This window comes from Notolepis coatsorum (assembly GCF_963971535.1).
Source record: "Notolepis coatsorum genome assembly, chromosome: 5".
Classification (NCBI taxonomy): domain Eukaryota; kingdom Metazoa; phylum Chordata; class Actinopteri; order Aulopiformes; family Paralepididae; genus Notolepis; species Notolepis coatsorum.
The window spans coordinates 10028341-10055175 of NC_140169.1; the positions used below are offsets into that span (position 1 = coordinate 10028341).

General features: G+C 46.1%; 1 protein-coding gene across 2 annotated transcripts in view; it reads right to left on the reverse strand.

Moving 5' to 3' along the window:
* The window catches only part of lrch1 (leucine-rich repeats and calponin homology (CH) domain containing 1), a 348164-nt gene that overhangs the window by 137232 nt on the left and 184097 nt on the right, over positions 1 to 26835 (reverse strand). For both annotated transcript variants that reach the window (XM_084314586.1, XM_084314585.1), the window contains exons 3-4: positions 8443 to 8569; positions 483 to 588 (exon numbers count right to left, since the gene is read on the reverse strand). In XM_084314586.1, coding sequence (XP_084170712.1) covers positions 483 to 588; positions 8443 to 8569 — 233 coding nt within the window. The remainder of the gene's footprint in view (positions 1 to 482; positions 589 to 8442; positions 8570 to 26835) is intronic.

A 26835-nucleotide genomic window follows, 5' to 3' on the forward strand; every position in this document is an offset into this window, starting at 1 on the left:
TCTGTTGTGGACTGTTTTATTCTGTTGTGGACTGTTTTATTATGTTGTGGACTGTTTTATTATGTCCATTATTATGTTGTGGACTGTCAAAATATTAGTTTGCACGTTGTGGCAACGCTTTTTTTTATTACCCATACCCTGTGTGCTGCCCGTCTGAAACTGCCCGGCTTGCTCAGAACACACGGCCAGAACTTGGACCGAAGGTCTTGGTAAGTCATCAACTACACTACTGGCAAGTATTTCATACCACTGTATCACAAGAGAGAGAAAAAACAAACAACTCTGCTGCAACTTCTTGTTTTGACCAAGGCTCACTAGTGAGGGAGAGACGTTCAGCTGCTCTTGGCATATATTGGTATATTGGATGTTCTAAATACATTACATTGTATTGATACGGTTAAAGCCAACGCGTTTCGGCAACATGTCTCTCTGTAACTGTATCAATAAATATCACTTTGTGTAAAGACAACAAAAAACCTCACCTTCTGGCAGGACACAGAGAAGGTTCCGCCGCACGTTGAGCTCTCGGAGGGCCTTGAGCCGACCAATGTGACGGGGCAGGGCGGTGATCTCATTACAGCTGACGTCCTGCAGGGGGCAGAGTGACAACACCTTTTATGAGGCATACACACAGAGGGGGGTTGGGGGTCACAATTGTGTGTACACTGAGGAACTAAACATTCTAATGATGGCTACTGGTCATTGATAGGTAATTGACCTATCCCTTGACCCTCCAATCCCAACTACTGCTTTCCTTGGTCAAACTAATATTTTTCCGGGGGGCTTTCTTGACCCTCCTATCACAAGCGTTGCTTTCCTTGGTCAAGCTTAAGAGAGGGTGGAGCTTACATGACTACGTAACTCTAACCCTTACCTTTTTTTTTAAACTTAAGTTTTTATTTTCATTTTTTTCAACAACATACATAGACAACATTCATAGACAATACATTTCAACATCTCAACAGTACATAAATATAAAACAAATAGACAAAAAATGAGTAAAGAAAAAGTGTGGCATGGGTCCTTCGGTCCATTCTATATTTGCATTATTTATTTACATTTTCATTAATTTCCTTGTATCCTTTTCAAACCTCTGTGATGTCGTTACTTCCCCTCGTGTATTCTTCCCATTTTCCCCATTTCCATTCAAACTTTTCTTCTTGCAGCCTCAGCAGACGTGTGATTCTCTCCATTTCCTGTATCCCCTCTACCAACTCTATCCATTGATCCTTTGTCGGCACTTCTACCTTGTACCACAGTTTAGCTAGAGCTTTTTTGGCTGCCACTATCAATATCTTAATCAAGTATTTGTCTTCCCCTTGGATTCCTTCTTGTGACAGATTCCCCAAATACAACACTTGGCCTCCCTGGGGTATTTCGTATCCTATTATTTCATTTATTATCCCTATCTCTTCCCAGTAGTGCCTTATCTTCTGACATCCCCAGAATATGTGTGTATGGTTCGCCCCTTCCTGTCCACACTCCCTCCAACATGGTTTATTTGCTGGTGTGTAATTGCCCTGTATTTCTGGTGTTATAAAGTATCTAATTATATTTTTCCACCCAAACTCCCTCCATATCCTTGATCCTGTGGTTGTTTGTTGTGTCTTACATGTGTCATACCATTCCTCCTCTGTTATCTCTATTTCCAACTCTCTTTCCCACTTTTCTTTTACATACAATGTTGTATTTCCCTTACTGTCCATTATTGCCTGATATAGTGCTGATATCACCCTTCCCTTCCGTCCTTCGTATGACTTTACCATTATCTTAATTACCCCATTCTGTTCTTTGTCTCTATCTTGCTTTATTTCCTTGTTATAGTAGTCCCTAATCTGTAAATATCTAAAGTGGTCCCTATTCTCTAGTCCGTATCTTTCTTTCAATTTTTGTAGAGTCTGCATCTCCCCTCCTTCTGGCATTGTGCACATTGCTGTTATACCCCCCCCCCCCGTTCCCACCTCTTGAACCCATGGTCTTCTATCCCTGGTCTGAATTTGTTGTCGTGTGCTATCCATCTCAGTATCTTAGATTATTTTTCTAGCTTGTATTTCTTTACTATTGTGTTCCATATGTTTATAGTGAATTTGGTAATTGGATCTAGTAGTTGTTCCTTTCTTCTGAACAGCTCCCTATCTCCTATCAGTGCCTGCACTTTGAATCCCTCTCTTTTGGTTTCTATATCTTTCCATTTGGCCTCATAGTTCACATTGCACCAGCATGCTACTGTTCTAAGCTGTGCTGCATAGTAATAGCTTTCTAAACTGGGTACTGCCATCCCTCCTTTCTCCTTTGGTAATTGTAGAGTCACATATCTGATCCTTGGCCTTTTCCCCCCCCAAATTAATCTTGATATCTGTCTATCCCATTCCCTAAATAGTTTTTGTGGTATTAATATAGGTAGGGATTGAAATAGGTATAGTAACCTTGGTAATATGTTCATCTTAATGATTTCGATCCTTGAACTGAAATCTAGGGGCATTACCGTCCATCTTTCTAGGTCTCTCTTGATTTTCTGATTTATCTGTGTATAGTTTGCATCGTATAGCCCCTCCCCCCCTCTTGTGATGTTCACCCCTAGGTACTTGATCCTGTCCATGTCCCATTTGATTTTGTATTTTTCTTTGATCTCTATCGTTGGTGTGTAGTTCAGTGCTAATGTCTGTAATTAAGGCTATACCCTGAGTAATATCCATATTCTGTCAGTAGATCCATCAGTGTCGGGAAGCTTGTGTCTGGTTGTCTCATATATACTATCACGTCGTCTGCGAATAATCCCAATTTATGTTCCGTCCCCCTTATCTCCACCCCTTTGATGTCTTTGGTCTGTCTAATTAGTTGGGCCAGTGGTTCGATGAATACATCAAAGAGCGTCGGCGAAAGACAACAACCCTGTCTCGTAGCTCTCTCTAGTTTAATCCGGTCCGTCAGACTACCATTCACCTTAATCCTAGCCGTCGGTTCTTGATATAATGCCCTAATTGTTTTCATAGCGTTTTTGTCTAATCCAAATTTCTCCAATACTTTATATAGAAATAGCCAGCTTACACTGTCGAAGGCTTTTTCTGCATCTAGGCTAACTAATACTGCACTTCCTCCTTCCTTTTGTATCTCCTCTACTATCTGCACTGTCTTCCTTATGTTATCCTGTGTCTGCCTTCCTTTAATGAATCCAGTCTGGTCTTCGTCTATTATATCTGTCATAAATGTCTCAAATCTTTTGGATATTATTGATGTATACATCTTGTAATCTACATTAAGTATGGACACAGGTCTGAAACTACTACACAGTTCTCTATCTTTCCCTTCTTTTGGAATTGTAGTAATTATGGCCTCTTTCCATGAAGGTGGCATTGTGCCTTTTTCCATTGTGTGTCTGAATGCTGCTTCTAATATGGGGCTCAGTTCCTGCCTAAATGTTTTGTAGAATTCCGAGGGGAATCCGTCGCTACCCGGTGACTTACTACTCTTTGCCCTACTGATCCAAACGTCCTGTTCTGTGATTTCTGCATTTAATATTTCATTCTGTTCCTTCCCTATTGATGGTAAATCCAATTTTTCTAAAAATGTTTCTATCTCCTCTTCCCCTGCCGCTATCGGTTGTGTGTATAGTTTCCTATAATATTCTTCAAATGTCTTCTCTATTTCCGCTGGCTCTCTCAGTATTTTGTTTGTGTTCGTGTCCCTTATTGTGTGTATTGTGTTTATCTTTTGTTGTGTCCTAATTCGTCTAGCTAACAGTCTGGTCGCCCTCGGTCCCCCTTCATAGTATGTCTGTTTCATGTATCTAGCTTTCTTCTCTATTTCTGTTAGCAGCTCCCTGTTTATCTGTCCTCTAACTTCCTTGACCTCTCTAAGTGTCTTCTGGTTCTTTGAGCTTTGGTGTTCTTTCTCTAATTCTTTCAGCTTCTTTATCAAGTTCTGGTATGTCCCTATTCTAGCCTTCTTGAGTAATGCCGTCTTTGCTATAAATTTTCCCCGTATTACTACCTTTAGTGCATCCCATAAAATGTTTGGATCTACCTCCCCATTATCGTTCTCTTCTATATATCTAATTATGTCTTCCTTCACTTGGTTAACCAAACCGTTGTTGTTCAATAGTCCTACATTCAGTCTCCAAACTGTATTCCTCCGTCTACTTTTAAGATTTACTGTCATATATATTGCGCTATGATCTGAAATATCCGTCACTCCTATCCTGCATTCTTCCACCCGATATCTGTCCCCTGTTGTCATGAGAAAATTGTCTATCCTTGAATATGTTGTGTGCGGGTGTGAATAGTGCGTATATTTTCTATCTAGCGTGTTCATTGCTCTCCATATGTCTATGATTCCTAATTCTGCCATTTGTATATTCATATATTTGCTAATGTTTGTCCTCCATTTATTTGTGCTAGTCGTGTTTATGTCATAATTCAGTACCACATTGAAATCACCTGTACAGATCAGGACCCCCTCCCCTTCCAATGCTATAATATCAAAGATCTCTTCAAATAGATATTTCTCACTGTCTGGTGGAGCATATACATTTATTAGTGTTACCATTTGACCTTCCATTTTCCCCTTGACCAACACATACCTTCCCTCCTTGTCCCTTATTTCCTTGATCATCTCAAATTTCACTGTGTTCTTAATTAGTATAGCTACTCCTCTTCTAAGGTTCTGTTTAAAAGAACTATAGAACAGATTTGCATACCCGAATCTCTTCAGCTTTTCATGTTCTTGTGATATAAGATGCGTTTCTTGCAAGAAGATGACCTGCGCCTCTTCTTTTTTAAGTTTCGTCATCACCTTACTCCTCTTTATCGGGTTATTCATACCATTCACATTTAACGACATCATCTTTACACCCTTAACTTGTGTCATATTTCTTTTCCAATTGTTCTCCCGTTCTTCCCATGTCACATAAAATAATATTTGTGGTTGTAGCCTCTGCTATCTCCTTCTGATTTACATACATATTTACATAATAAACATCAACATCAACATCAAAATTCACTCTTTGAACTTCCATGGCATTTGAGGGTCCTACTCGTTCCCCTCTTTTCCCCGCTGGTGGGTGGGGAGTAGTGGCGCTCCTAGTGAGAGGGCTCCCCCTAGTGGCTACAACAAGCGCACTATATATGTCCAGCTCTGTGTGTGACCTGTCCGAGCTCCCGGTCAAAAAGCTCTGCTTTAGTCACTTTCATGTTCCCGTCTAACTGTGTTATGCGACATGTGTTTTCCTGAGTTCCTTTAATGTCCGTCTCCATATATCTCTTGAATGCACATGTCATTTTTTTTTATCACTTTCGGTTTAATTATCCCACATGTATTTTGTCATCTTCTTCCTGCCTAACAATGTGTCTTGAATCTCTATGCCTTCCTTTCTAAATGTTGGTTTAATTATAATTATATCGTATGCACTTTACTATCTTCGTTCTCGCTATCTATTTTGTGTGTGTGCATTGTACTCATCCTCCCTTTGATCACCGTCTCGTCTCCTCTCCGCCCCCTTTCTCCGTGTCCTTGCGTCCTTCTTCTCAGTTGATCTGCTTTGAATCGATCCAGATCCCCTTCACCTTCCCGTTCTCCCCGTCTCCTCCTCGTCCCCCGCCGACCCTGGTCCATCTCCTCGCCTTCTCCAACCTCTGCAGCAGCGTTGGTCTCTCGTCTCCTCCTCCCGGCACCTTCCATCCTCTCTGGTTCATGTCCCTCGCCGCCTCCCGCACGTCGCCGTACACCTTTGCGCCTTCCTTCCAATGGACCTTCAGCGTGGTCATTGGTGATTGAAATCTGATTCCGCCTTCCTTCAGAGATTTTTTAATCTGAACATAGCTCCGACGCTTTACCGCCACCTCCGTTGCATAATCATGGTCAAAAGTTACTCTCTGTCCACCCACCTCCATCTTCTTCTGCCAGGCTGTTCTAAGAATGTTCTCTTTCACCTCGAATTCCAAGAAGTTGACTATAACTGCTCTCTGTGGTTTGTCCTCCCGCGGCTTCGGCGCCAGTGTCCTGTGCGCTCTCTGAATCCCTGTCTTGTTGAGGGCTGTCATTTTTAATTCTCTTCGAATTAGGCTGTCCACATATTTGACCATCGAATCTCCTTCCATCCCCTCTTTCAGACCCCATATTCGTATGTTGTTTCTCCTCGACCTCCCCTCCAAGTCCATTAGCTTTCCTCTCCTTTAGAATATCATGCATTTCTGTATTCCATTCTTCCGTATCAGCCGTCCTTTCTTCCAACATCTTTATGTCTTTCTCTTGCTCTTGTATTTTTCCGTTCATTGCCTCGAGTCCTTTATCCATTTCCCCTCTGAGCTCGTCCTGTCCCCTCTTCAACTCTTCCCTTAGTCCATCAATGCTGTCTTGGATATTCTGCGTGCTCGTCTGGTTAGCCATTGCGCTAGCTTGTATGCTAGTTTGTAGCTCTTGTTGGCTAGCCAGCGCGCTAGCTTGCATGTTCCTCGTGTTAGCTTGTGCGCTAACTTGTATGCTATCTTGTATAGCTTGGATAGCCTTTGCGTTAGCTTGCACGTTAGCTTGTAGCACTTGATTAGCCTTAGCTTGTAGCTCCTGGCCAGCCTTGTTAGCAGCATGTATGCTGGCCAGTATGGTCGCTTGTATCCTCGCTAACCAGGCGGGCTCCACGGGGTCTCCGTCCCTGCCTACCTGCGTCACGCTCGCCTGAGCCATTTCTTCCGTCATTTCCTCGAGTCTAGATTTTTCCTCCGGTGTTTGTACGTCTTCTGGGGTCTTATTTCTCTCACTTTTTCTCGTGGACATCCTTCCTTTTCTCTTATATCTTTGAATTTTCACCTTTTATTCTGTTTTAGATGGTTTTACTTCCCTTTCTCGAAATTATTTGACCGGGAGCTCTTTCAGTGGTCTCCTATCCACCCATCTCAAAACGGGAAGTCCTCTAACCCTTACCTTAACTATAACTAGTATAACTCCATAACTAGTCTTGGTGAGGTCTGATCGAGGTCCCACAAGGACAAAAACAAAAACACAAAAGAAACGTATATTATGCCAATTAGAGTACAGACACCTTGCCCCTCCTCACCTGCACCTTGTGTATACTGTTTACTTTAGTCACAGTATATATATATATATATATATATATATATATATATATATATATATAAAAGTATTGCCTATATATTGTAACATATATTATGACCTTCATCTGCACCTTTGTTTATTCCCCTCATATTTTTTTAATTGTATTGCCTATATATATGTATTTCTACCATTACCCTGCCCATACCTGTACCTGCCATCCCCCCTCCCCATGCTGCTATGATGCCTGAATTTCCCCAAGCGGATTAATAAAGGAATATCTTATCTTATCTAAAATGTGGTCCCTACAAGGAGACACACACACACACACACACACACACACACACACACACACACACACACACACACACACACACACACTAGGGGTGGACGATATAAACGGTATACGGTATAAACGGTATTAATTTGCTCTACGGTATAGATTTTGACTATACCATGTAACCGGTAGAGCAGCTCTAAAATAGCAATGACGTCATGTAACCACAGCGCGACTATTTCAATCGCATTTGCCCCTAAAAATAGATATAATTAGTCATAGATAATAGATATGTGCAAACTGGAAAAAGTTATTTAGGAGGCTTCGCGCAGTGGGCGTGTCAACACGCAATTGTCATTTCATAATAAACACATATCACCGCTGCGCACAGCAAGTTTCAATTTCAGTTCCTGGCATTTTTAACCAGTGGAGAAAGGGAAGAGATGTCCCTATCGTTTTTCTTATATGAATTATTCTACGTTAATAAAACATACCTGGTGATCAACTACAGTTTGCTGTAAACATTATGATATGCGTGTAGTGTTATGATAACGACGGCTGCAGCGGGAGCCGGGAGGACGGCTGCAGCAGTGGATTTGCGAATAGCATGCAGCTGCAGAGCCGCAGAGCCAGCGGCGCTTTCAGGTCAGGTCCGCTCAACAGCGCCCCCCCACCCAACGGCTGAAAGCTGTGACCAGACCTGAAAGCGCCGCTGGCTCTGCGGCTCTGCAGCTACATATGCTTCTAGCAAAATCCAGCATCCAGCCCGGCTGTTTGCAATGGGAGCAGCACGGACTCGGGACTTATTTTATTTGGAATATAATGACTTTATACGCAAAAGTAGCCTAGTTTTAAGTTAAAATATTATAAATCTACATGCCTTGAGGATGTCATTCTTTATATAGCCTGCCTATCAGGCAAAAAAAATTATTCTAACGGAAACACTGATACCGTGATATATACCGTTACCGTCTATGCTTCAAATTATACCGTGATATACATTTTAGACCATACCGTCCACCCCTAACACACACACACACACACACACACACACACACACACACACACACACACACACACACACACACACACACACACACACACACACACACAGGTCTCACCAGCTCCATCAGGGTGCGCAGCTGTCCGATGGCCTCCGGCAGGCAGACCAGCTTGTTGTTACTGGCGTTGAGAACCCGCAGAGGCAGCCCACACAGACAGGCTGGCAGCGCACCCAGCTGGTTCCGACTGGAACAGAGGAGGACAGGAGCGGCTCGTTAGAGAGGCACAGTACAGCTGAGAGGTCAGTTAGTTAGAGGCACAGTACGGCTGAGAGGTCAGTTAGTTAGAGGCACAGTACGGCTGAGAGGTCAGTTAGTTAGCGGCACAGTACGGCTGAGAGGTCAGTTAGTTAGAGGCACAGTACGGCTGAGAGGTCAGTTAGTTAGAGGCACAGTACGGCTGAGAGGTCAGTTAGTTAGAGGCACAGTACGGCTGAGAGGTCAGTTAGTTAGCGGCACAGTACGGCTGAGAGGTCAGTTAGTTAGAGGCACAGTACGGCTGAGAGGTCAGTTAGTTAGAGGCACAGTACGGCTGAGAGGTCAGTTAGTTAGAGGCACAGTACGGCTGAGAGGTCAGTTAGTTAGCGGCACAGTACGGCTGAGAGGTCAGTTAGTTAGAGGCACAGTACGGCTGAGAGGTCAGTTAGTTAGAGGCACAGTACGGCTGAGAGGTCAGTTAGTTAGAGGCACAGTACGGCTGAGAGGTCAGTTAGTTAGAGGCACAGTACGGCTGAGAGGTCAGTTAGTTAGCGGCACAGTACGGCTGAGAGGTCAGTTAGTTAGAGGCACAGTACGGCTGAGAGGTCAGTTAGTTAGCGGCACAGTACGGCTGAGAGGTCAGTTAGTTAGAGGCACAGTACGGCTGAAAGGTCAGTTAGTTAGCGGCACAGTACGGCTGAGAGGTCAGTTAGTTAGAGGCACAGTACGGGTGAGAGGTCAGTTAGTTAGAGGCACAGTACGGCTGAGAGGTCAGTTAGTTAGAGGCACAGTACGGCTGAGAGGTCAGTTAGTTAGAGGCACAGTACGGCTGAGAGGTCAGTTAGTTAGAGGCACAGTACGGCTGAGAGGTCAGTTAGTTAGAGGCACATTACGGCTGAGAGGTCAGTTAGTTAGAGGCACAGTACGGGTGAGAGGTCAGTTAGTTAGAGGTCAGTTAGTTAGAGGCCCAGTATGACTGAGAGGTCAGTTAGTTAGAGGTCAGTTAGTTAGAGGCACAGTACGGCTGAGAGGTCAGTTAGTTAGAGGCACAGTACGGCTGAGAGGTCAGTTAGTTAGAGGCACAGTACGGCTGAGAGGTCAGTTAGTTAGCGGCACAGTACGGCTGAGAGGTCAGTTAGTTAGAGGCACAGTACGGCTGAGAGGTCAGTTAGTTAGAGGCACAGTACGGCTGAGAGGTCAGTTAGTTAGCGGCACAGTACGGCTGAGAGGTCAGTTAGTTAGAGGCACAGTACGGCTGAGAGGTCAGTTAGTTAGAGGCACAGTACGGCTGAGAGGTCAGTTAGTTAGAGGCACAGTACGGCTGAGAGGTCAGTTAGTTAGAGGCACAGTACGGCTGAGAGGTCAGTTAGTTAGAGGCACAGTACGGCTGAGAGGTCAGTTAGTTAGCGGCACAGTACGGCTGAGAGGTCAGTTAGTTAGAGGCACAGTACGGCTGAGAGGTCAGTTAGTTAGAGGCACAGTACGGCTGAGAGGTCAGTTAGTTAGAGGCACAGTACGGCTGAGAGGTCAGTTAGTTAGAGGCACAGTACGGCTGAGAGGTCAGTTAGTTAGCGGCACAGTACGGCTGAGAGGTCAGTTAGTTAGAGGCACAGTACGGCTGAGAGGTCAGTTAGTTAGCGGCACAGTACGGCTGAGAGGTCAGTTAGTTAGAGGCACAGTACGGCTGAAAGGTCAGTTAGTTAGCGGCACAGTACGGCTGAGAGGTCAGTTAGTTAGAGGCACAGTACGGGTGAGAGGTCAGTTAGTTAGAGGCACAGTACGGCTGAGAGGTCAGTTAGTTAGAGGCACAGTACGGCTGAGAGGTCAGTTAGTTAGAGGCACAGTAAGGCTGAGAGGTCAGTTAGTTAGAGGCACAGTACGGCTGAGAGGTCAGTTAGTTAGAGGCACATTACGGCTGAGAGGTCAGTTAGTTAGAGGCACAGTACGGGTGAGAGGTCAGTTAGTTAGAGGTCAGTTAGTTAGAGGCCCAGTATGACTGAGAGGTCAGTTAGTTAGAGGTCAGTTAGTTAGAGGCACAGTACGGCTGAGAGGTCAGTTAGTTAGAGGCACAGTACGGCTGAGAGGTCAGTTAGTTAGAGGCACAGTACGGCTGAGAGGTCAGTTAGTTAGCGGCACAGTACGGCTGAGAGGTCAGTTAGTTAGAGGCACAGTACGGCTGATAGGTCAGTTAGTTAGAGGCACAGTACGGCTGAGAGGTCAGTTAGTTAGAGGCACAGTACGGCTGAGAGGTCAGTTAGTTAGCGGCACAGTACGGCTGAGAGGTCAGTTAGTTAGAGGCACAGTACGGCTGAGAGGCCAGTTAGTTAGCGGCACAGTACGGCTGAGAGGTCAGTTAGTTAGAGGCACAGTACGGCTGATAGGTCAGTTAGTTAGAGGCACAGTACGGCTGAGAGGTCAGTTAGTTAGAGGCACAGTACGGCTGAGAGGTCAGTTAGTTAGCGGCACAGTACGGCTGAGAGGTCAGTTAGTTAGAGGCACAGTACGGCTGAGAGGTCAGTTAGTTAGAGGCACAGTACGGCTGAGAGGTCAGTTAGTTAGCGGCACAGTACGGCTGAGAGGTCAGTTAGTTAGAGGCACAGTACGGCTGATAGGTCAGTTAGTTAGAGGCACAGTACGGCTGAGAGGTCAGTTAGTTAGAGGCACAGTACGGCTGAGAGGTCAGTTAGTTAGCGGCACAGTACGGCTGAGAGGTCAGTTAGTTAGAGGCACAGTACGGCTGAGAGGCCAGTTAGTTAGCGGCACAGTACGGGTGAGAGGTCAGTTAGTTAGAGGTCAGTTAGTTAGAGGCCCAGTATGACAGAGGTCAGTTAGTTAGAGGTCAGTTAGTTAGAGGCACAGTACGGCTGAGAGGTCAGTTAGTTAGCGGCACAGTACGGGTGAGAGGTCAGTTAGTTAGAGGTCAGTTAGTTAGAGGCCCAGTATGACTGAGAGGTCAGTTAGTTAGAGGTCAGTTAGTTAGAGGCACAGTACGGCTGAGAGGTCAGTTAGTTAGAGGTCAGTTAGTTAGCGGCCCAGCATGACTGAGAGGTCAGTTAGTTAGAGGTCAGTTAGTTAGCGGCCCAGTATGACTGAGAGGTCAGTTAGTTAGATGTCAGTTAGTTAGAGGCACAGTACGGCTGAGAGGTCAGTTAGTTAGAGGTCAGTTAGTTAGCGGCCCAGTATGACTGAGAGGTCAGTTATTTAGAGGCCCAGTATGACTGAGAGGTCAGTTATTTAGAGGCCCAGTATGACTGAAAGGTCAGTTAGTTAGAGGTCAGTTAGTTAGCGGCCCAGTATGACTGAGAGGTCAGTTATTTAGAGGCCCAGTATGACTGAGAGGTCAGTTAGTTAGCGGCCCAGTATGACTGAGAGGTCAGTTATTTAGAGGCCCAGTATGACTGAGAGGTCAGTTAGTTAGCGGCACAGTACGGCTGAGAGGTCAGTTAGTTAGAGGCACAGTACGGCTGAGAGGTCAGTTAGTTAGCGGCACAGTACGGCTGAGAGGTCAGTTAGTTAGAGGCACAGTACGGCTGAGAGGTCAGTTAGTTAGAGGCACAGTACGGCTGAGAGGTCAGTTAGTTAGCGGCACAGTACGGCTGAGAGGTCAGTTAGTTAGAGGCACAGTACGGCTGAGAGGTCAGTTAGTTAGAGGCACAGTACGGCTGAGAGGTCAGTTAGTTAGAGGCACAGTACGGGTGAGAGGTCAGTTAGTTAGAGGCACAGTACGGCTGAGAGGTCAGTTAGTTAGCGGCACAGTACGGCTGAGAGGTCAGTTAGTTAGAGGCACAGTACGGCTGAGAGGTCAGTTAGTTAGAGGCACAGTACGGCTGAGAGGTCAGTTAGTTAGAGGCACAGTACGGCTGAGAGGTCAGTTAGTTAGAGGCACAGTACGGCTGATAGGTCAGTTAGTTAGAGGCACAGTACGGCTGAGAGGTCAGTTAGTTAGCGGCACAGTACGGCTGAGAGGTCAGTTAGTTAGAGGCACAGTACGGCTGAGAGGTCAGTTAGTTAGAGGCACAGTACGGCTGATAGGTCAGTTAGTTAGAGGCACAGTACGGCTGAGAGGTCAGTTAGTTAGAGGCACAGTACGGCTGAGAGGCCAGTTAGTTAGAGGCACAGTACGGCTGAGAGGTCAGTTAGTTAGAGGCACAGTACGGCTGAGAGGCCAGTTAGTTAGAGGCACAGTACGGCTGAGAGGTCAGTTAGTTAGAGGCACAGTACGGGTGAGAGGTCAGTTAGTTAGAGGTCAGTTAGTTAGAGGCACAGTACGGCTGAGAGGTCAGTTAGTTAGAGGCACAGTACGGGTGAGAGGTCAGTTAGTTAGAGGTCAGTTAGTTAGAGGCACAGTACGGCTGAGAGGTCAGTTAGTTAGAGGCACAGTACGGCTGAGAGGTCAGTTAGTTAGAGGCACAGTACGGCTGAGAGGTCAGTTAGTTAGCGGCACAGTACGGCTGAGAGGTCAGTTAGTTAGAGGCACAGTACGGCTGAGAGGTCAGTTAGTTAGAGGCACAGTACGGCTGATAGGTCAGTTAGTTAGAGGCACAGTACGGCTGAGAGGTCAGTTAGTTAGCGGCACAGTACGGCTGAGAGGTCAGTTAGTTAGAGGCACAGTACGGCTGAGAGGTCAGTTAGTTAGAGGCACAGTACGGCTGATAGGTCAGTTAGTTAGAGGCACAGTACGGCTGAGAGGTCAGTTAGTTAGAGGCACAGTACGGCTGAGAGGCCAGTTAGTTAGAGGCACAGTACGGCTGAGAGGTCAGTTAGTTAGAGGCACAGTACGGCTGAGAGGCCAGTTAGTTAGAGGCACAGTACGGCTGAGAGGTCAGTTAGTTAGAGGCACAGTACGGGTGAGAGGTCAGTTAGTTAGAGGTCAGTTAGTTAGAGGCACAGTACGGCTGAGAGGTCAGTTAGTTAGCGGCACAGTACGGGTGAGAGGTCAGTTAGTTAGAGGTCAGTTAGTTAGAGGCCCAGTATGACTGAGAGGTCAGTTAGTTAGAGGTCAGTTAGTTAGAGGCACAGTACGGCTGAGAGGTCAGTTAGTTAGAGGTCAGTTAGTTAGAGGCACAGTACGGCTGAGAGGTCAGTTAGTTAGAGGTCAGTTAGTTAGAGGCCCAGTATGACTGAGAGGTCAGTTAGTTAGATGTCAGTTAGTTAGAGGCACAGTACGGCTGAGAGGTCAGTTAGTTAGAGGTCAGTTAGTTAGCGGCCCAGTATGACTGAGAGGTCAGTTATTTAGAGGCCCAGTATGACTGAAAGGTCAGTTAGTTAGAGGTCAGTTAGTTAGCGGCCCAGTATGACTGAGAGGTCAGTTAGTTAGCGGCCCAGTATGACTGAGATGTCAGTTATTTAGAGGCCCAGTATGACTGAGAGGTCAGTTATTTAGAGGCCCAGTATGACTGAGAGGTCAGTTAGTTAGAGGCCCAGTATGACTGAGAGGTCAGTTATTTAGAGGCCCAGTATGACTGAGAGGTCAGTTAGTTAGAGGCACAGTACGGCTGAGAGGTCAGTTAGTGAGAGGTCAGTTAGTTAGAGGTCAGTTAGTTAGAGGTATAGCATATTTGAACATCATGGTTCAAAACAAACTGGTCAGACTACTGCTTGACCTTACTCCTAGAACCCACCTCACCCCTGCCCACTTTGACAACCTAGGATGGCTTAGAGTAGACGACAGAGTACAGCAACTTGCAATGGGCCTGGTCTACAAGATACACTACACGACCAAGGTACCCATGTACATGTCAAAATACTTCCCAAAGGTCAGTGAATACCACGATCACAACACCAGAGGGAGCTCCACAAATCATGTCAAACCCAGATTCGGCTCAAACAAGGGACTAAACACGTTTAGCAATTATGCCACATCAATGTGGAGCGCCCTACCCAAAGCTGTAAAGGAATGTGAATCACTACCCACTTTCAAAACCACTCTCAAAGAACACCTACGGGAGACTGCAATTCGAAACTGGCCCCTGTAAATGTCCTAAACCAACCCCCTCCAATGTACAGTAATTTACCTAGTATGGTTGTCAATATTCCAATGTACAGTTTTGCTTGTTTGTACAGTGTTTCCCCCCCCCCAACCCCCTCCAATGTACAGTCAATTACCTAGTATGGTTGTCAATATTCCAATGTACAGTTTTGCTTGTACAGTTGTACAGTGTTTCCCCCCCCAACCCCTCCTACCCCAACCTCCTCCAATGTACAGTTTTTACGTCAAATGTATATACTCCCTTTTCTGGACTCTTTTTGTATCACAAACAGTACTGTATTTGCAAATCTGGTATGTCATAAATGTATAGATGTAGCAGTACTGTCTATCTGTATGTCATGCATGTCATATATGTCCTGATGAATTGAAAATGGGGGACCCTGATGTAAACAAGACGAAAGTCTTTCTCTGGTCTGCATCCCCTTAACAATTGTGTGTATTGAGTTGTACTGTATTGTACCCATTCTGCAATCTGTTAATACAGTTTTCAATCAATCAATCAATCAATCAAGCTCACGAGCGATAGCTACATTAGTTAGCCAACGCTAGCCAGCACTTGCGAAAACGAATACCAAACTGATTATATCAGACGTTGATATCAGGAGCTATCAGTAGCTAGATAACATTAGACAACGCCTCATGTATTAAAGGTGACATGTACTATAAATGTCATTTTTCAGTCTCTAGCATTGTATTATAGTAATAGGAGTTCGTATCAATGTGTTTTAGTGTCTAAATACCATATTGGCGGATTGCTCTGATTCAGCTCAGCCCCTTTCCTCCTCCAGTAAATCAGGCCATTTTGATTTGAACGACTGAGTCACGTCATTCGGACGCTGGGTAGCGCACAGTGATGCGATTGGCTCTGTGGTTGGAGCTAATGCCCGCCCCCATTCTACCTAGACAGCGAGTGGAAGCCACTTCCTGCTGCGAGGCGGAGTGGGGCCCGACGCCTCTGCGTGCGCTCTGGAGGGAGAGAGGGAGAGAGAGATGGAGAGAGAGGGAGCACTTGGGGGGGGGACCTGCTGCGCGGCACACGGGAGAGGGGAGGAAGGGAGGCCCACAAGCTGCCGCGCGGCGGGTCCCCCCCCCCTCCCTCTCTCTCTGTCTCTCTCTGTCTCTCTCTCTCTTCGGAGTGTGTGCAGAGGTGTCAGGTTTCGCTCTGGAAGAAGCTCTCTCTCTCTCTCTCTCTCCCACCCCCCCCCCCCTCTCTCTCTCTCTCTCTCTCTCTCTCTCTCTCTCTCTCTCTCTCTCCCACCCCCCCTCTCTCTCTCTCTCTCTCTCTCACTATCTCTCTCTGTCTACCAGTCGCTGTGAGGAGCGCACCTGTCGCGCGTGTAGCATAGAAATTAATGACAGGAAGGAGCTGACAACTCATAAAACGTCCGCTATGGACACAAGCCCTTATGCAGCCATTTAACACAAAAGGATGACCCTCATGCATTGCAAATTTGCATCAAATTCAAAACAGAGTGATGCACAAAATAACTTAAAAGAAAATAATAATTTTAAACAATGAATAAAGTGTACATGAAATAATAGGGGAAAGAAAACGTTAGGAACTTGTTAGGCCATGGTTACACTGGGGTAAAACAGCAACGTTCTATTTTCGAATGATTACGTTTGCATGTCCAAGTCAAAAAGAAACGCAGTTTTGGCAGGAAAATGCGTTTTCCTAGAGGCAACGCTCAAAAGGTGTTTTCGTTTTGGAAAAAGGGAAGGGGGGGGGGGGGGGGGGTGCACCAGAGTGTTTAGTGATCTGCAGTGGCAGTAGCAGAAAAAAAACTGCTCATTTTGCAAGGCAGTGCTACAGTACAGTGCTACAGTGCTACAGTACAGTGCTACAGTGCTACAGTACAGTGCTACAGTACAGTGATACAGTGCTACAATGCTACAGTACAGTGCTACAGTGCTACAGTACAGTGATACAGTGCTACAGTGCTACAGTACAGTGCTACAGTGCTACAGTACAGTGCTACAGTACAGTGATACAGTGCTACAGTACAGTGCTACAGTACAGTGATACAGTGCTACAGTACAGTGCTACAGTACAGTGATAGTGCTACAGTGCTACAGTACAGTGCTACAGTGCTACAGTACAGTGCTACAGTGCTACAGTACAGTGCTACAGTACAGTGCTACAGTGCTACGCTACAGTGCTACAGTACAGTGCTACAGTGCTACAGTACAGTGCTACAGTGCTACAGTGCTACAGTACAGTGCTACAGTGCTACAGTACAGTGATACAGTGCTACAGTACAGTGCTACAGTACAGTGCTACAGTACTACAGTACAGTGATACAGTGCTACAGTACAGTGCTACAGTACAGTGCTACAGTGCTACAGTACAGTGCTACAGTGCTACAGTACAGTGCTACAGTGCTACAGTACAGTGCTACAGTACTACAGTACAGTGATACAGTGCTACAGTACAGTGCTACAGTACAGTGCTACAGTGCTACAGTACAGTGCTACAGTGCTACAGTACAGTGCTACAGTGCTACAGTACAGTGCTACAGTGCTACAGTACAGTGCTACAGTACTACAGTACTACAGTACAGTGCTACAGTGCTACAGTACAGTGATACAGTGCTACAGTACAGTGATACAGTGCTACAGTACAGTGATACAGTGCTACAGTACTACAGTACAGTGATACAGTGCTACAGTACAGTGATACAGTGCTACAGTGCTACAGTACAGTGATACAGTGCTACAGTACAGTGATACAGTGCTACAGTACAGTGCTACAGTGTTACAGTACAGTGCTACAGTACAGTGATACAGTGCTACAGTACAGTGATACAGTGCTACAGTACAGTGCTACAGTGTTACAGTACAGTGCTACAGTGCTACAGTACAGTACTACAGTGCAGTGTTACAGTACAGTGCTACAGTACAGTGCTACAGTGCAGTGCTACAGTACAGTACTACAGTGCAGTGTTACAGTACAGTGCTACAGTACAGTGCTACAGTGCTACAGTACAGTACTACAGTGCTACAGTACAGTGCTACAGTACAGTGCTACAGTGCAGTGCTACAGTGCTACAGTACAGTACTACAGTGCTACAGTACAGTGCTACAGTACAGTGATACAGTGCTACAGTGCTACAGTACAGTGCTACAGTGCTACAGTACAGTACTACAGTACAGTGCCACAGTGCTACAGTGCTACAGTGCAGTGATACAGTGCTACAGTACAGTGCTACAGTACAGTGATACAGTGCTACAGTGCTACAGTACAGTGCTACAGTGCTACAGTACAGTGCTACAGTGCTACAGTACAGTGATACAGTGCTACAGTACAGTGCTACAGTACAGTGCTACAGTACTACAGTACAGTGATACAGTGCTACAGTACAGTGCTACAGTACAGTGCTACAGTGCTACAGTACAGTGCTACAGTGCTACAGTACAGTGCTACAGTGCTACAGTACAGTGCTACAGTACTACAGTACAGTGATACAGTGCTACAGTACAGTGCTACAGTACAGTGCTACAGTGCTACAGTACAGTGCTACAGTGCTACAGTACAGTGCTACAGTGCTACAGTACAGTGCTACAGTGCTACAGTACAGTGCTACAGTACTACAGTACTACAGTACAGTGCTACAGTGCTACAGTACAGTGATACAGTGCTACAGTACAGTGATACAGTGCTACAGTACAGTGATACAGTGCTACAGTACTACAGTACAGTGATACAGTGCTACAGTACAGTGATACAGTGCTACAGTGCTACAGTACAGTGATACAGTGCTACAGTACAGTGATACAGTGCTACAGTACAGTGCTACAGTGTTACAGTACAGTGCTACAGTACAGTGATACAGTGCTACAGTACAGTGATACAGTGCTACAGTACAGTGCTACAGTGTTACAGTACAGTGCTACAGTGCTACAGTACAGTACTACAGTGCAGTGTTACAGTACAGTGCTACAGTACAGTGCTACAGTGCAGTGCTACAGTACAGTACTACAGTGCAGTGTTACAGTACAGTGCTACAGTACAGTGCTACAGTGCTACAGTACAGTACTACAGTGCTACAGTACAGTGCTACAGTACAGTGCTACAGTGCAGTGCTACAGTGCTACAGTACAGTACTACAGTGCTACAGTACAGTGCTACAGTACAGTGATACAGTGCTACAGTGCTACAGTACAGTGCTACAGTGCTACAGTACAGTACTACAGTACAGTGCCACAGTGCTACAGTGCTACAGTGCAGTGATACAGTGCTACAGTACAGTGCTACAGTACAGTGATACAGTGCTACAGTGCTACAGTACAGTGCTACAGTGCTACAGTACAGTGATACAGTGCTACAGTACAGTGATACAGTGCTACAGTACAGTGATACAGTGCTACAGTACAGTGATACAGTGCTACAGTACAGTGCTACAGTACAGTGCTACAGTGCTACAGTACAGTGCTACAGTACAGTGCTACAGTGCTACAGTACAGTGCTACAGTACAGTGCTACAGTGCTACAGTACAGTGCTACAGTACAGTGCTACAGTACAGTGCTACAGTGCTACAGTACAGTGATACAGTGCTACAGTACAGTGCTACAGTACAGTGCTACAGTGCTACAGTACAGTGCTACAGTGCTACAGTACAGTGCTACAGTGCTACAGTACAGTGATACAGTGCTACAGTACAGTTCTACAGTACAGTGTTACAGTAGCAATATTGTTATCACAGATATATACCGTATGTTGGCCCATTGCTCCAACTTAACCTCAAAGACACACAGTACAAGGTATTGTATAAAACATGCACTTAAAGTGCACCTAACAGGGCTCTACGCTAACCTTTTTCACTAGGGGCACAGGTGCTCCTAAATGAAAAAATTTAGGAGCACACAAAGAAATTTAGGAGCACCCAAAAATATTTAGGAGCACAGTGAAAATATGTCAAGTATTTTTTCAAAAATAAATGTATATTTGTACTGTGCGTGCATGTGCAAACGGGACACATCTGTGCAATAGCACATACCACCAAAGTCACTGGCCCACTGTGTGCGTGTGTGTATCATCTGCGTGTGCAAACGGGAATGGGACAGACATTTGAACTATTAATTAAGTGATTAATGCCTACTATGGCAAAGTTGTAGCCAACAACTAGGCCTAATAAGAAAGGCAGTGATATTGAACAAAAAGGAGACACTGGCTTTACAACCAGGGCCATCAGTAGAGGGGGGAGCTAGTGTTGCTCTTTTAGAAAAATAATCCTTTCAGGGTTGCCTATTGAAATACTGTACACCTCCAGTACAGTAGTTTGCGTGTCAGGTAAACCATTGATTGACAGTCGATTCTGCCAATTACGACGTCACACCGTTGCACTCTGGCCGTCCGGCGCTGCAGCTGGACCCTATTGCCACACCGCTTGCACTCTGGCCGTCCGGCGCTACAGCTGGGCCCATTGCCCACCTCTGCGGTTGATAACGCTAGCCAAGTTAGCTGTACACACATACACAGTGGGCCAGTTGTAGGGGTGTAACAATGCATCGATCCTACTTTGCAATATTTACAAAACATGACATTGTTTTCGAACTCTAGCCATGGGGAAATGTTTAGCCAATTCACGTTAAATTTGTATGTCTTCCCTCCGGCTCCAGTGGGTGTAGCTTCGCTAGCTACAGTGGCTACATTGGGTGCTACAGTGGGTGTAGCCTCGCTAGCTTGGCCAACTTCGCTAGCATGCTGGCTAGCGTCAGTATCTTGGTTAACGTTAACGTTAACCATCACCTCTGTAACATGAGCTGCCTCGCCTGACTTCTCATTCTCCGGTATCTTTCGCGCAAAATAAAAATGAATGGGCTTCGACATGGCTGTATTATTGTTTGACTCAGACAGTGACGCAGCCGCTGATCATTACTTTCGGTTTCCAGTCGCGTGACCACAGGAAACTACTGTGATTGGAACGTTTATGCGGCTGTGAACTGTGGGACTTGTAGTTTTTTAACGATTCTCGCAGCGGAGAAAAAAAAGGACGAATGAGAGGCTGTACTCTGCACTCGCTGGCCCCACTCGCACGCCGTGCGAGTACTTGATTTTGCATGTTCGCACGCACATATTTTTAGGGGCATATGCAAGCAATATGGTCGCACTGTAGAGCCCTGCCTAATCTCACACACATCCAAGAACTCTAAACCGTTTTGCACACGTTAATTTAGTTAGTCAGACAGTTATTGAGAGTAAATGGGTTTGAATATGGCCACCAGTGATGTCATTGGGGATATTGAATCCTTGTGTTGTGGTCATTACAGCTCAATGAAATGATACGGTATGGTGCTCTGATATATAAACATAATTTGATTATCATCACATGCCATTGTGCTACTAGTCATTTCATCAATACACAGTATTAGTGTTTTAGCCTGGTAACTCAAACTGGTATCAGGCTGTTAACTCAAACTGGTATCAGGCTGGTAACTCAAACTGGTATCAGGCTGAAAACTCAAACTGGTATCAGGCTGGTAACTCAAACTGGTATCAGGCTGGTAACTCAAACTGGTATCAGGCTGGTAACTCAAACTGGTATCAGGCTGGTAACTCAAACTGGTATCAGGCTGGTAACTCAAACTGGTATCGTTATTTTATGTCTACTTTGTGTCTACTACATCACTGCTGTGAAGCCCTTTGGGCTGCAAGTCTGTAAGGGGCTATACAATTAAAGTGTATCATTCTTATTCTTCTTATTATTATTACTGCCTGAATAAACACTGGAGATGACCATGGAATACACACACACCATTACATAGATGTATCATGCCACCACAATATCAGACATATTTTCTAAATTGATAAAATGACAATAAACATGCCTATTGTGTTGCAAGCCACACGTCCTGCTACTCCTCACTTCAGCCTGGAAGTATTACACACACACACACACACACACACACACACACACACACACACACACACACACACACACACACACACACACACACACACACACACACACACACACACACACACACACACACACACACACACACACACACACACACACACACACACACACACACACACACACACACACACACACGTGTTTGTAATAGTAAGATATGTATACTCTAACTATAACATGTATGTATGAATAACCAGTGTTGGACATGTTACTTTTAAAAAGTAACTAGTTACAGTTACTAGTTACTTCTTCCAAAAAGTTACTAAATTAATTACTCAGTTACAAATTATAAAAGTAACTAGTTACTTCAGAAAGTAACTATTGCGTTACTTTCAAGTAATGTGTAACGGTACACAGAAGCCACGGTTCGGTACGTACCTTGGTATTGGGGCCACGGTTCGGTACGAGTTCGGTACAACAGAAAAAAAATATTTATAATTATTATTATTAATATAATTAATTCTTAAAAAAAAAAAAAAACATTTATATATTATATTTATGATAATTATGATAATAATTATTAAATAGAATCATTTTCTATAGGCTTGCAGTGGTAGTGATACTGGTGTCATTCTGTGTTCAGGCATCAAGAGTAAATGAATTGCCTACTGCCCCTTTAACAACGTATAGGCTTGGTAAGTTTCACTTTCCCTTCTAGAGAGGATTTAACTGCACGAGACTAAATACTAGAGAACAGATGACATATTACAACAATGGCAGAGGATTATTTGGATTTAACTGGAGAGGAGCTCAGATGATCAGTCCGAAAAAGTATGTTTTTTTTTTTTTATTTGATCAGTGTGAGAATGTTGTTGTTGTTTGTTGGCAACGTGTGTGTGTGTGTGTGTCGGCGATGCGCGGCGTGTGTGTGTGTCTGCGATGCGCGGCGTGTGTGTGTGTGTGCTGGTGATGCGTGGCTTGTGTGTGTGTGTGCTGGCGATGCGCGGCTTGTGTGTGTGTGTGTGTGTGTTGGCGATGCGCGGCGTGTGTGTTGGCGCAGAGATCTGTGTGATGAAAAAAAATGCTTCAATCATAGTAACGCGCCGCATTTTTTGGCAGTAACGGTAACGGCGTTATTAAGATTGGAAGAGTAATCCGTTAGATTACTCGTTACTGAAAAAACTAACGCCGTTAGTAACGCCGTTATTTATAACGCCTGTAACTGAGGGGTACAATTCCCTGACTGTATTGATAAGTATGGTATCATTAAACCACTACCGCTTTATGTACTTTAACTACTGGCCACACAGTACATGATATAGATATGATGAACACTTTCCCACCATGAAACCAAGTCCACACAAATGTATAAGTCGAATATTTAATATATAGCAAAGGGTATATACAACGTTCACGTAATGACATTTATGATTTGAATGCACTTGTAAGGCAAATGAGTATTCGTAGGCAAATCAACATTGAATGTCCAATCTCTGGTTACGCAGGAAGCAAGTATACAACCTGGTTCTTTAGGGAACTATAGCGATGGTACTTAATGATTATAGCTGGATACACTAAAGGGGGTCCCGCTGGTTGTAAGTCAGTAGGGGGGGGGGGGGGGGGGGGGGGGTTAGGAGAGCCGCTGGCGATATCCCATCTGGCCAACGATTTCTTGGGAGAATTCAGAGTGCTGAACACGGTGCCCACAGAACCTTGGTCCACAGATGAATACAGTTGGGCCCTCTTGTAGACGGTAGCTGCCGGTCCACAACGAAGAGACGTGAGGCGACCTCACTCGGGGTAGAGCGCCGTCTCACCTGGACTCCTCTCGGGGGGTAGTTCCAACACTCACCAGTGTTGGCTGTTATCCATGGCATAAATCAAAGCACCCAAAGCAAGTAGATAATCCAAGCCGTGTAGGGCTCGCCGTCGTCCGGGTAAGGTAATCCAATGTGCAGGTCCACTCGTCCTAGCCCAGAACTCCTCGGATGAAAGCACCACACGTGGTCTGCCCAGCCTGGTTAAGACTCTAGATAACGCGAGGAAAACGATGGGGGTACTGCTCACTTTATAACTCTAACCGAACGATGCACCATACATAATAGACTATTATTAACTTAATCGAAATACGTCCCACTCGACGGTATAGTGCCAAACTATGACAATTCAACTATTAATCCACACGATGTCTCAATGCCATTCTGAGGCCAAGTTGACCATACTGCACCACACGTGTATCGTGGGTGAGGCTTAACGTCTTGCCACTAGGTTGGAGGGTAAAGAACTAAGGGCTAAGGGCTAAGAAAGTTCTACTTTACTTGCGCCATATATATATGCGCTGTGAACAAATAGTACCATTCGTATTTCGCCAGACGTATTCCTACGCGGAACCGGGCTAGTAACGACATGTTCGTCGGCACGATTGAACTTGAACCAAGGGGCTTGGCTGCTGGCGCCAGGTTCTTGTCCAATGAGAGAATGAAACTATTATGGGCTGTTAGTAGACCAAAGGGATATTCAGTGTATATGTACAAGGAATATACAAGGGATATCAAACGATATACAAATACTATTAAATATATATCCATAAATAAATATATATATTCGGTTTAATCTGATCCTTCACAACAGCCGCCCCCTAATTAGTCCCACCTAATTAGCTAAGCAGAGACAGATTAACCGCACTGTCTACCACTCAAGGTCCGCTGTAAGGGTCAGTCAACTCACAAAGTCATGGGGTCATGGTCGTCATCGATAGTGTCTGGGAGTCTGGGCAGTTCTATTAGCCTCGCCACGGGTCGTGTGTAAGTTCGCCCTTGGACAAGCACTTCAGCTGCTCGGACCTTGCCATCGGCACCGGTGATCACTTTGCTTACGCGGCCAGCCGGCCACATAGCTCTGGGTAGTGACTGGTCGATAATCATGACGACTGTTCCTTCTGTCAAATTGTCTCTCTCTTTTACCCACTTCTGGCGGGTCTGTAGAGACGGTAGGTAGTGGAGTAGAAAGCTGTTCCAAAACTTGTCAGCTAGTACTTGCCTGTACCTCCACATTCTTCGGCCGTTCGCTTCTTCAGGCCTGTACATGGTCTGGGGTAGCGCGGGGTCCAGCCGCCCCATCAAGAGTGTGTTGGGGGTGACTGGGTCGACATCTGCTATATCACTGGAGACGTAGCCGAGGGGCTTGGAGTTCAATACTCCCTCGATCTCCGTGAGGACTGTCATTAGGACTTCTTCCGCTACAGTCTGGGCCCCAAGCACGGCGTACAGGGCTGTCTTTATAGAACGTACTTCTCGTTCCCAGGTTCCACCGAAGTGGGGTGCGTTCGGGGGATTAAACTGGAAGTCAATCTGGGATGGAGCGAGGTGGGTCTTAAGTTCTGGGCCCATAGCTTGGAAGCTCTCTCTCAGCTCTCTTTCTCCGCCTTTGAAGTTTGTCCCGTGATCAGACAACAATGTAGACGGTTTTCCTTTCCGTGATGTGAATCTTCGGAAGGCCATAAGGAATGAGTCTGTGCTCATGGTTGGAAGGAGTTCGATATGTATCGCTCTGGTGGTCATGCATTTGAATACAATACCCCACCGCTTCTCGGTTCCTCTTCCTTTCTTTATATACAACGGGCCAAAACAGTCCATGCCTGTGGAGTGGAATGGCTTGTCGCCGAGTCGGAGGCGACAGGGGGGTAGGTCAGCCATCCGGGGTATGCTGGGCTGCGCGCGCCACTTTCGGCAGTCTAGACAGGTTCGCTGGAAGCGTCGCACCGCTTCTCTTCCTTGAAGTATCCAATAGCGACGTCTGATCTCCGCGAAGACTCTCTAGGCTCCTGCGTGGTGCACATCCTAGTCGTATTTCTTTATGATCAGCTCTGTGACCTTGTGTCGGCTGTTCAAGACTATCGGGTACTTAACGTCATCCGGTAGGTCGGGGGCTCTCCGCAGACGACCACCCACTCTGATGAGATTATGGGCGTCGCTCTCGGGTGCCAGGTGGAGCAATCTGCTGTCTGATGGGACGGGCTTTCCTCCCTGTAGACAGTCTAGCTCGTCGGGGAACGAGTCTCTCTGGGCTCGTTGTAGTAGAAGAAGTTCTGCTTCTTCGTAGTCAGCTGCTGAAATGTCGGCAGTGGGCTGAATCTCTGGGTGGTGCCGCAGAAATGTCTTTAGTTGCGCACTCTGTAGGGTGAGGCAATCATCTATGTTGGGGTCTGTGGAGGCGACTGTGCTCAGTCCACAGAACATAGGTTTCTTGTTCTCAGCCTCCTCTTTACTCGCCTCCCGTGGGGTGGGCGTAGGCCACTCTCCTTCCGGGAGCTTGAGGAACTCTGGTCCGTCACTGTAGATGTTGTGACGGGTGAGGTCATCTAGGGACATTCCCCGGGTGATGACGTCAGCTGGGTTGTGTTTGGTGTCCACATACTGCCAGCTCGCTGCTTCTGTTAACTCTTGAATCTCTGTGACTCTGACTCCCACGAAGACCTTGTATCTGCGTGAATCAGACTTGATCCATGTGAGTACTGTCGTGGAATCTGACCACAAGATTGTTCTGTGCACCGGAATGGTGAGTTCACGTTGGATTAACGTGGCTAGATGCGCTCCTGCTAGGGCTGCGCAGAGCTCTAGATGCGGGATAGATTGTTGCTTTCGTGGGGCTATTCTTGAGCGAGCCAGGATGAAGGCGGTGTGTATCTCTCCTCCCTTCTCTTGGGCACGCAAGTAGGCCACTGATCCATAGGCTACTTCGGAGGCGTCGCTGAAGACGTGTAGATCCATCTTGCATGTCTCTGGCCTCACTGTGGGTGGGAAGTAGCTGCGGCGTATATTGACGCCTGGGAGTGAGCGGAGTTCCGTCTCCCACTCTCTCCATGTGGAGGCAAGGGGTGCGGGTATTGGGTCGTCCCAGCCCTGGTCCTTGTCCCATAGTGCTCGTACATTCATCTTTGCCCTGGTGGTGTAAGGTAAAATACATCCCAACGGGTCATATCGTCTGGCGAGTGTTCTGTACACACTCCGTCTGGTGGTCGGTATCGCCGTCGACCTTCCCTGCTCCGTGGTCAGGGGTTTGTGTCTATAGTGGAGCGAGTCTGTTTTGAAGCGCCAGACTAGTCCTAGTGTCATTTCTTGGGCTTCTCCTGGGATTGTCGCCATCCAGGTCTCGCTGCTGGCAGCCTTGTCCGCGGGGGAGAGGCTGCGCAATACGTGCGGGTCGCTGCTGGCCCACTGCCTGAGATCAAAGCCGCCTTTGATCAGAGAGGCGCGTAGCTTGAGTAGGAGAGCCTCGGCTTCTTCTTGAGTCGAAACGCTTTGTAAACAGTTGTCCACGTAGAAACTGTTCTTCACACTGTGTCGGACCTCTTCATCTGCTGCTGGGTCCTCTGCGACGTGTTTCTGTAGTGCAAATGTAGCACAGCA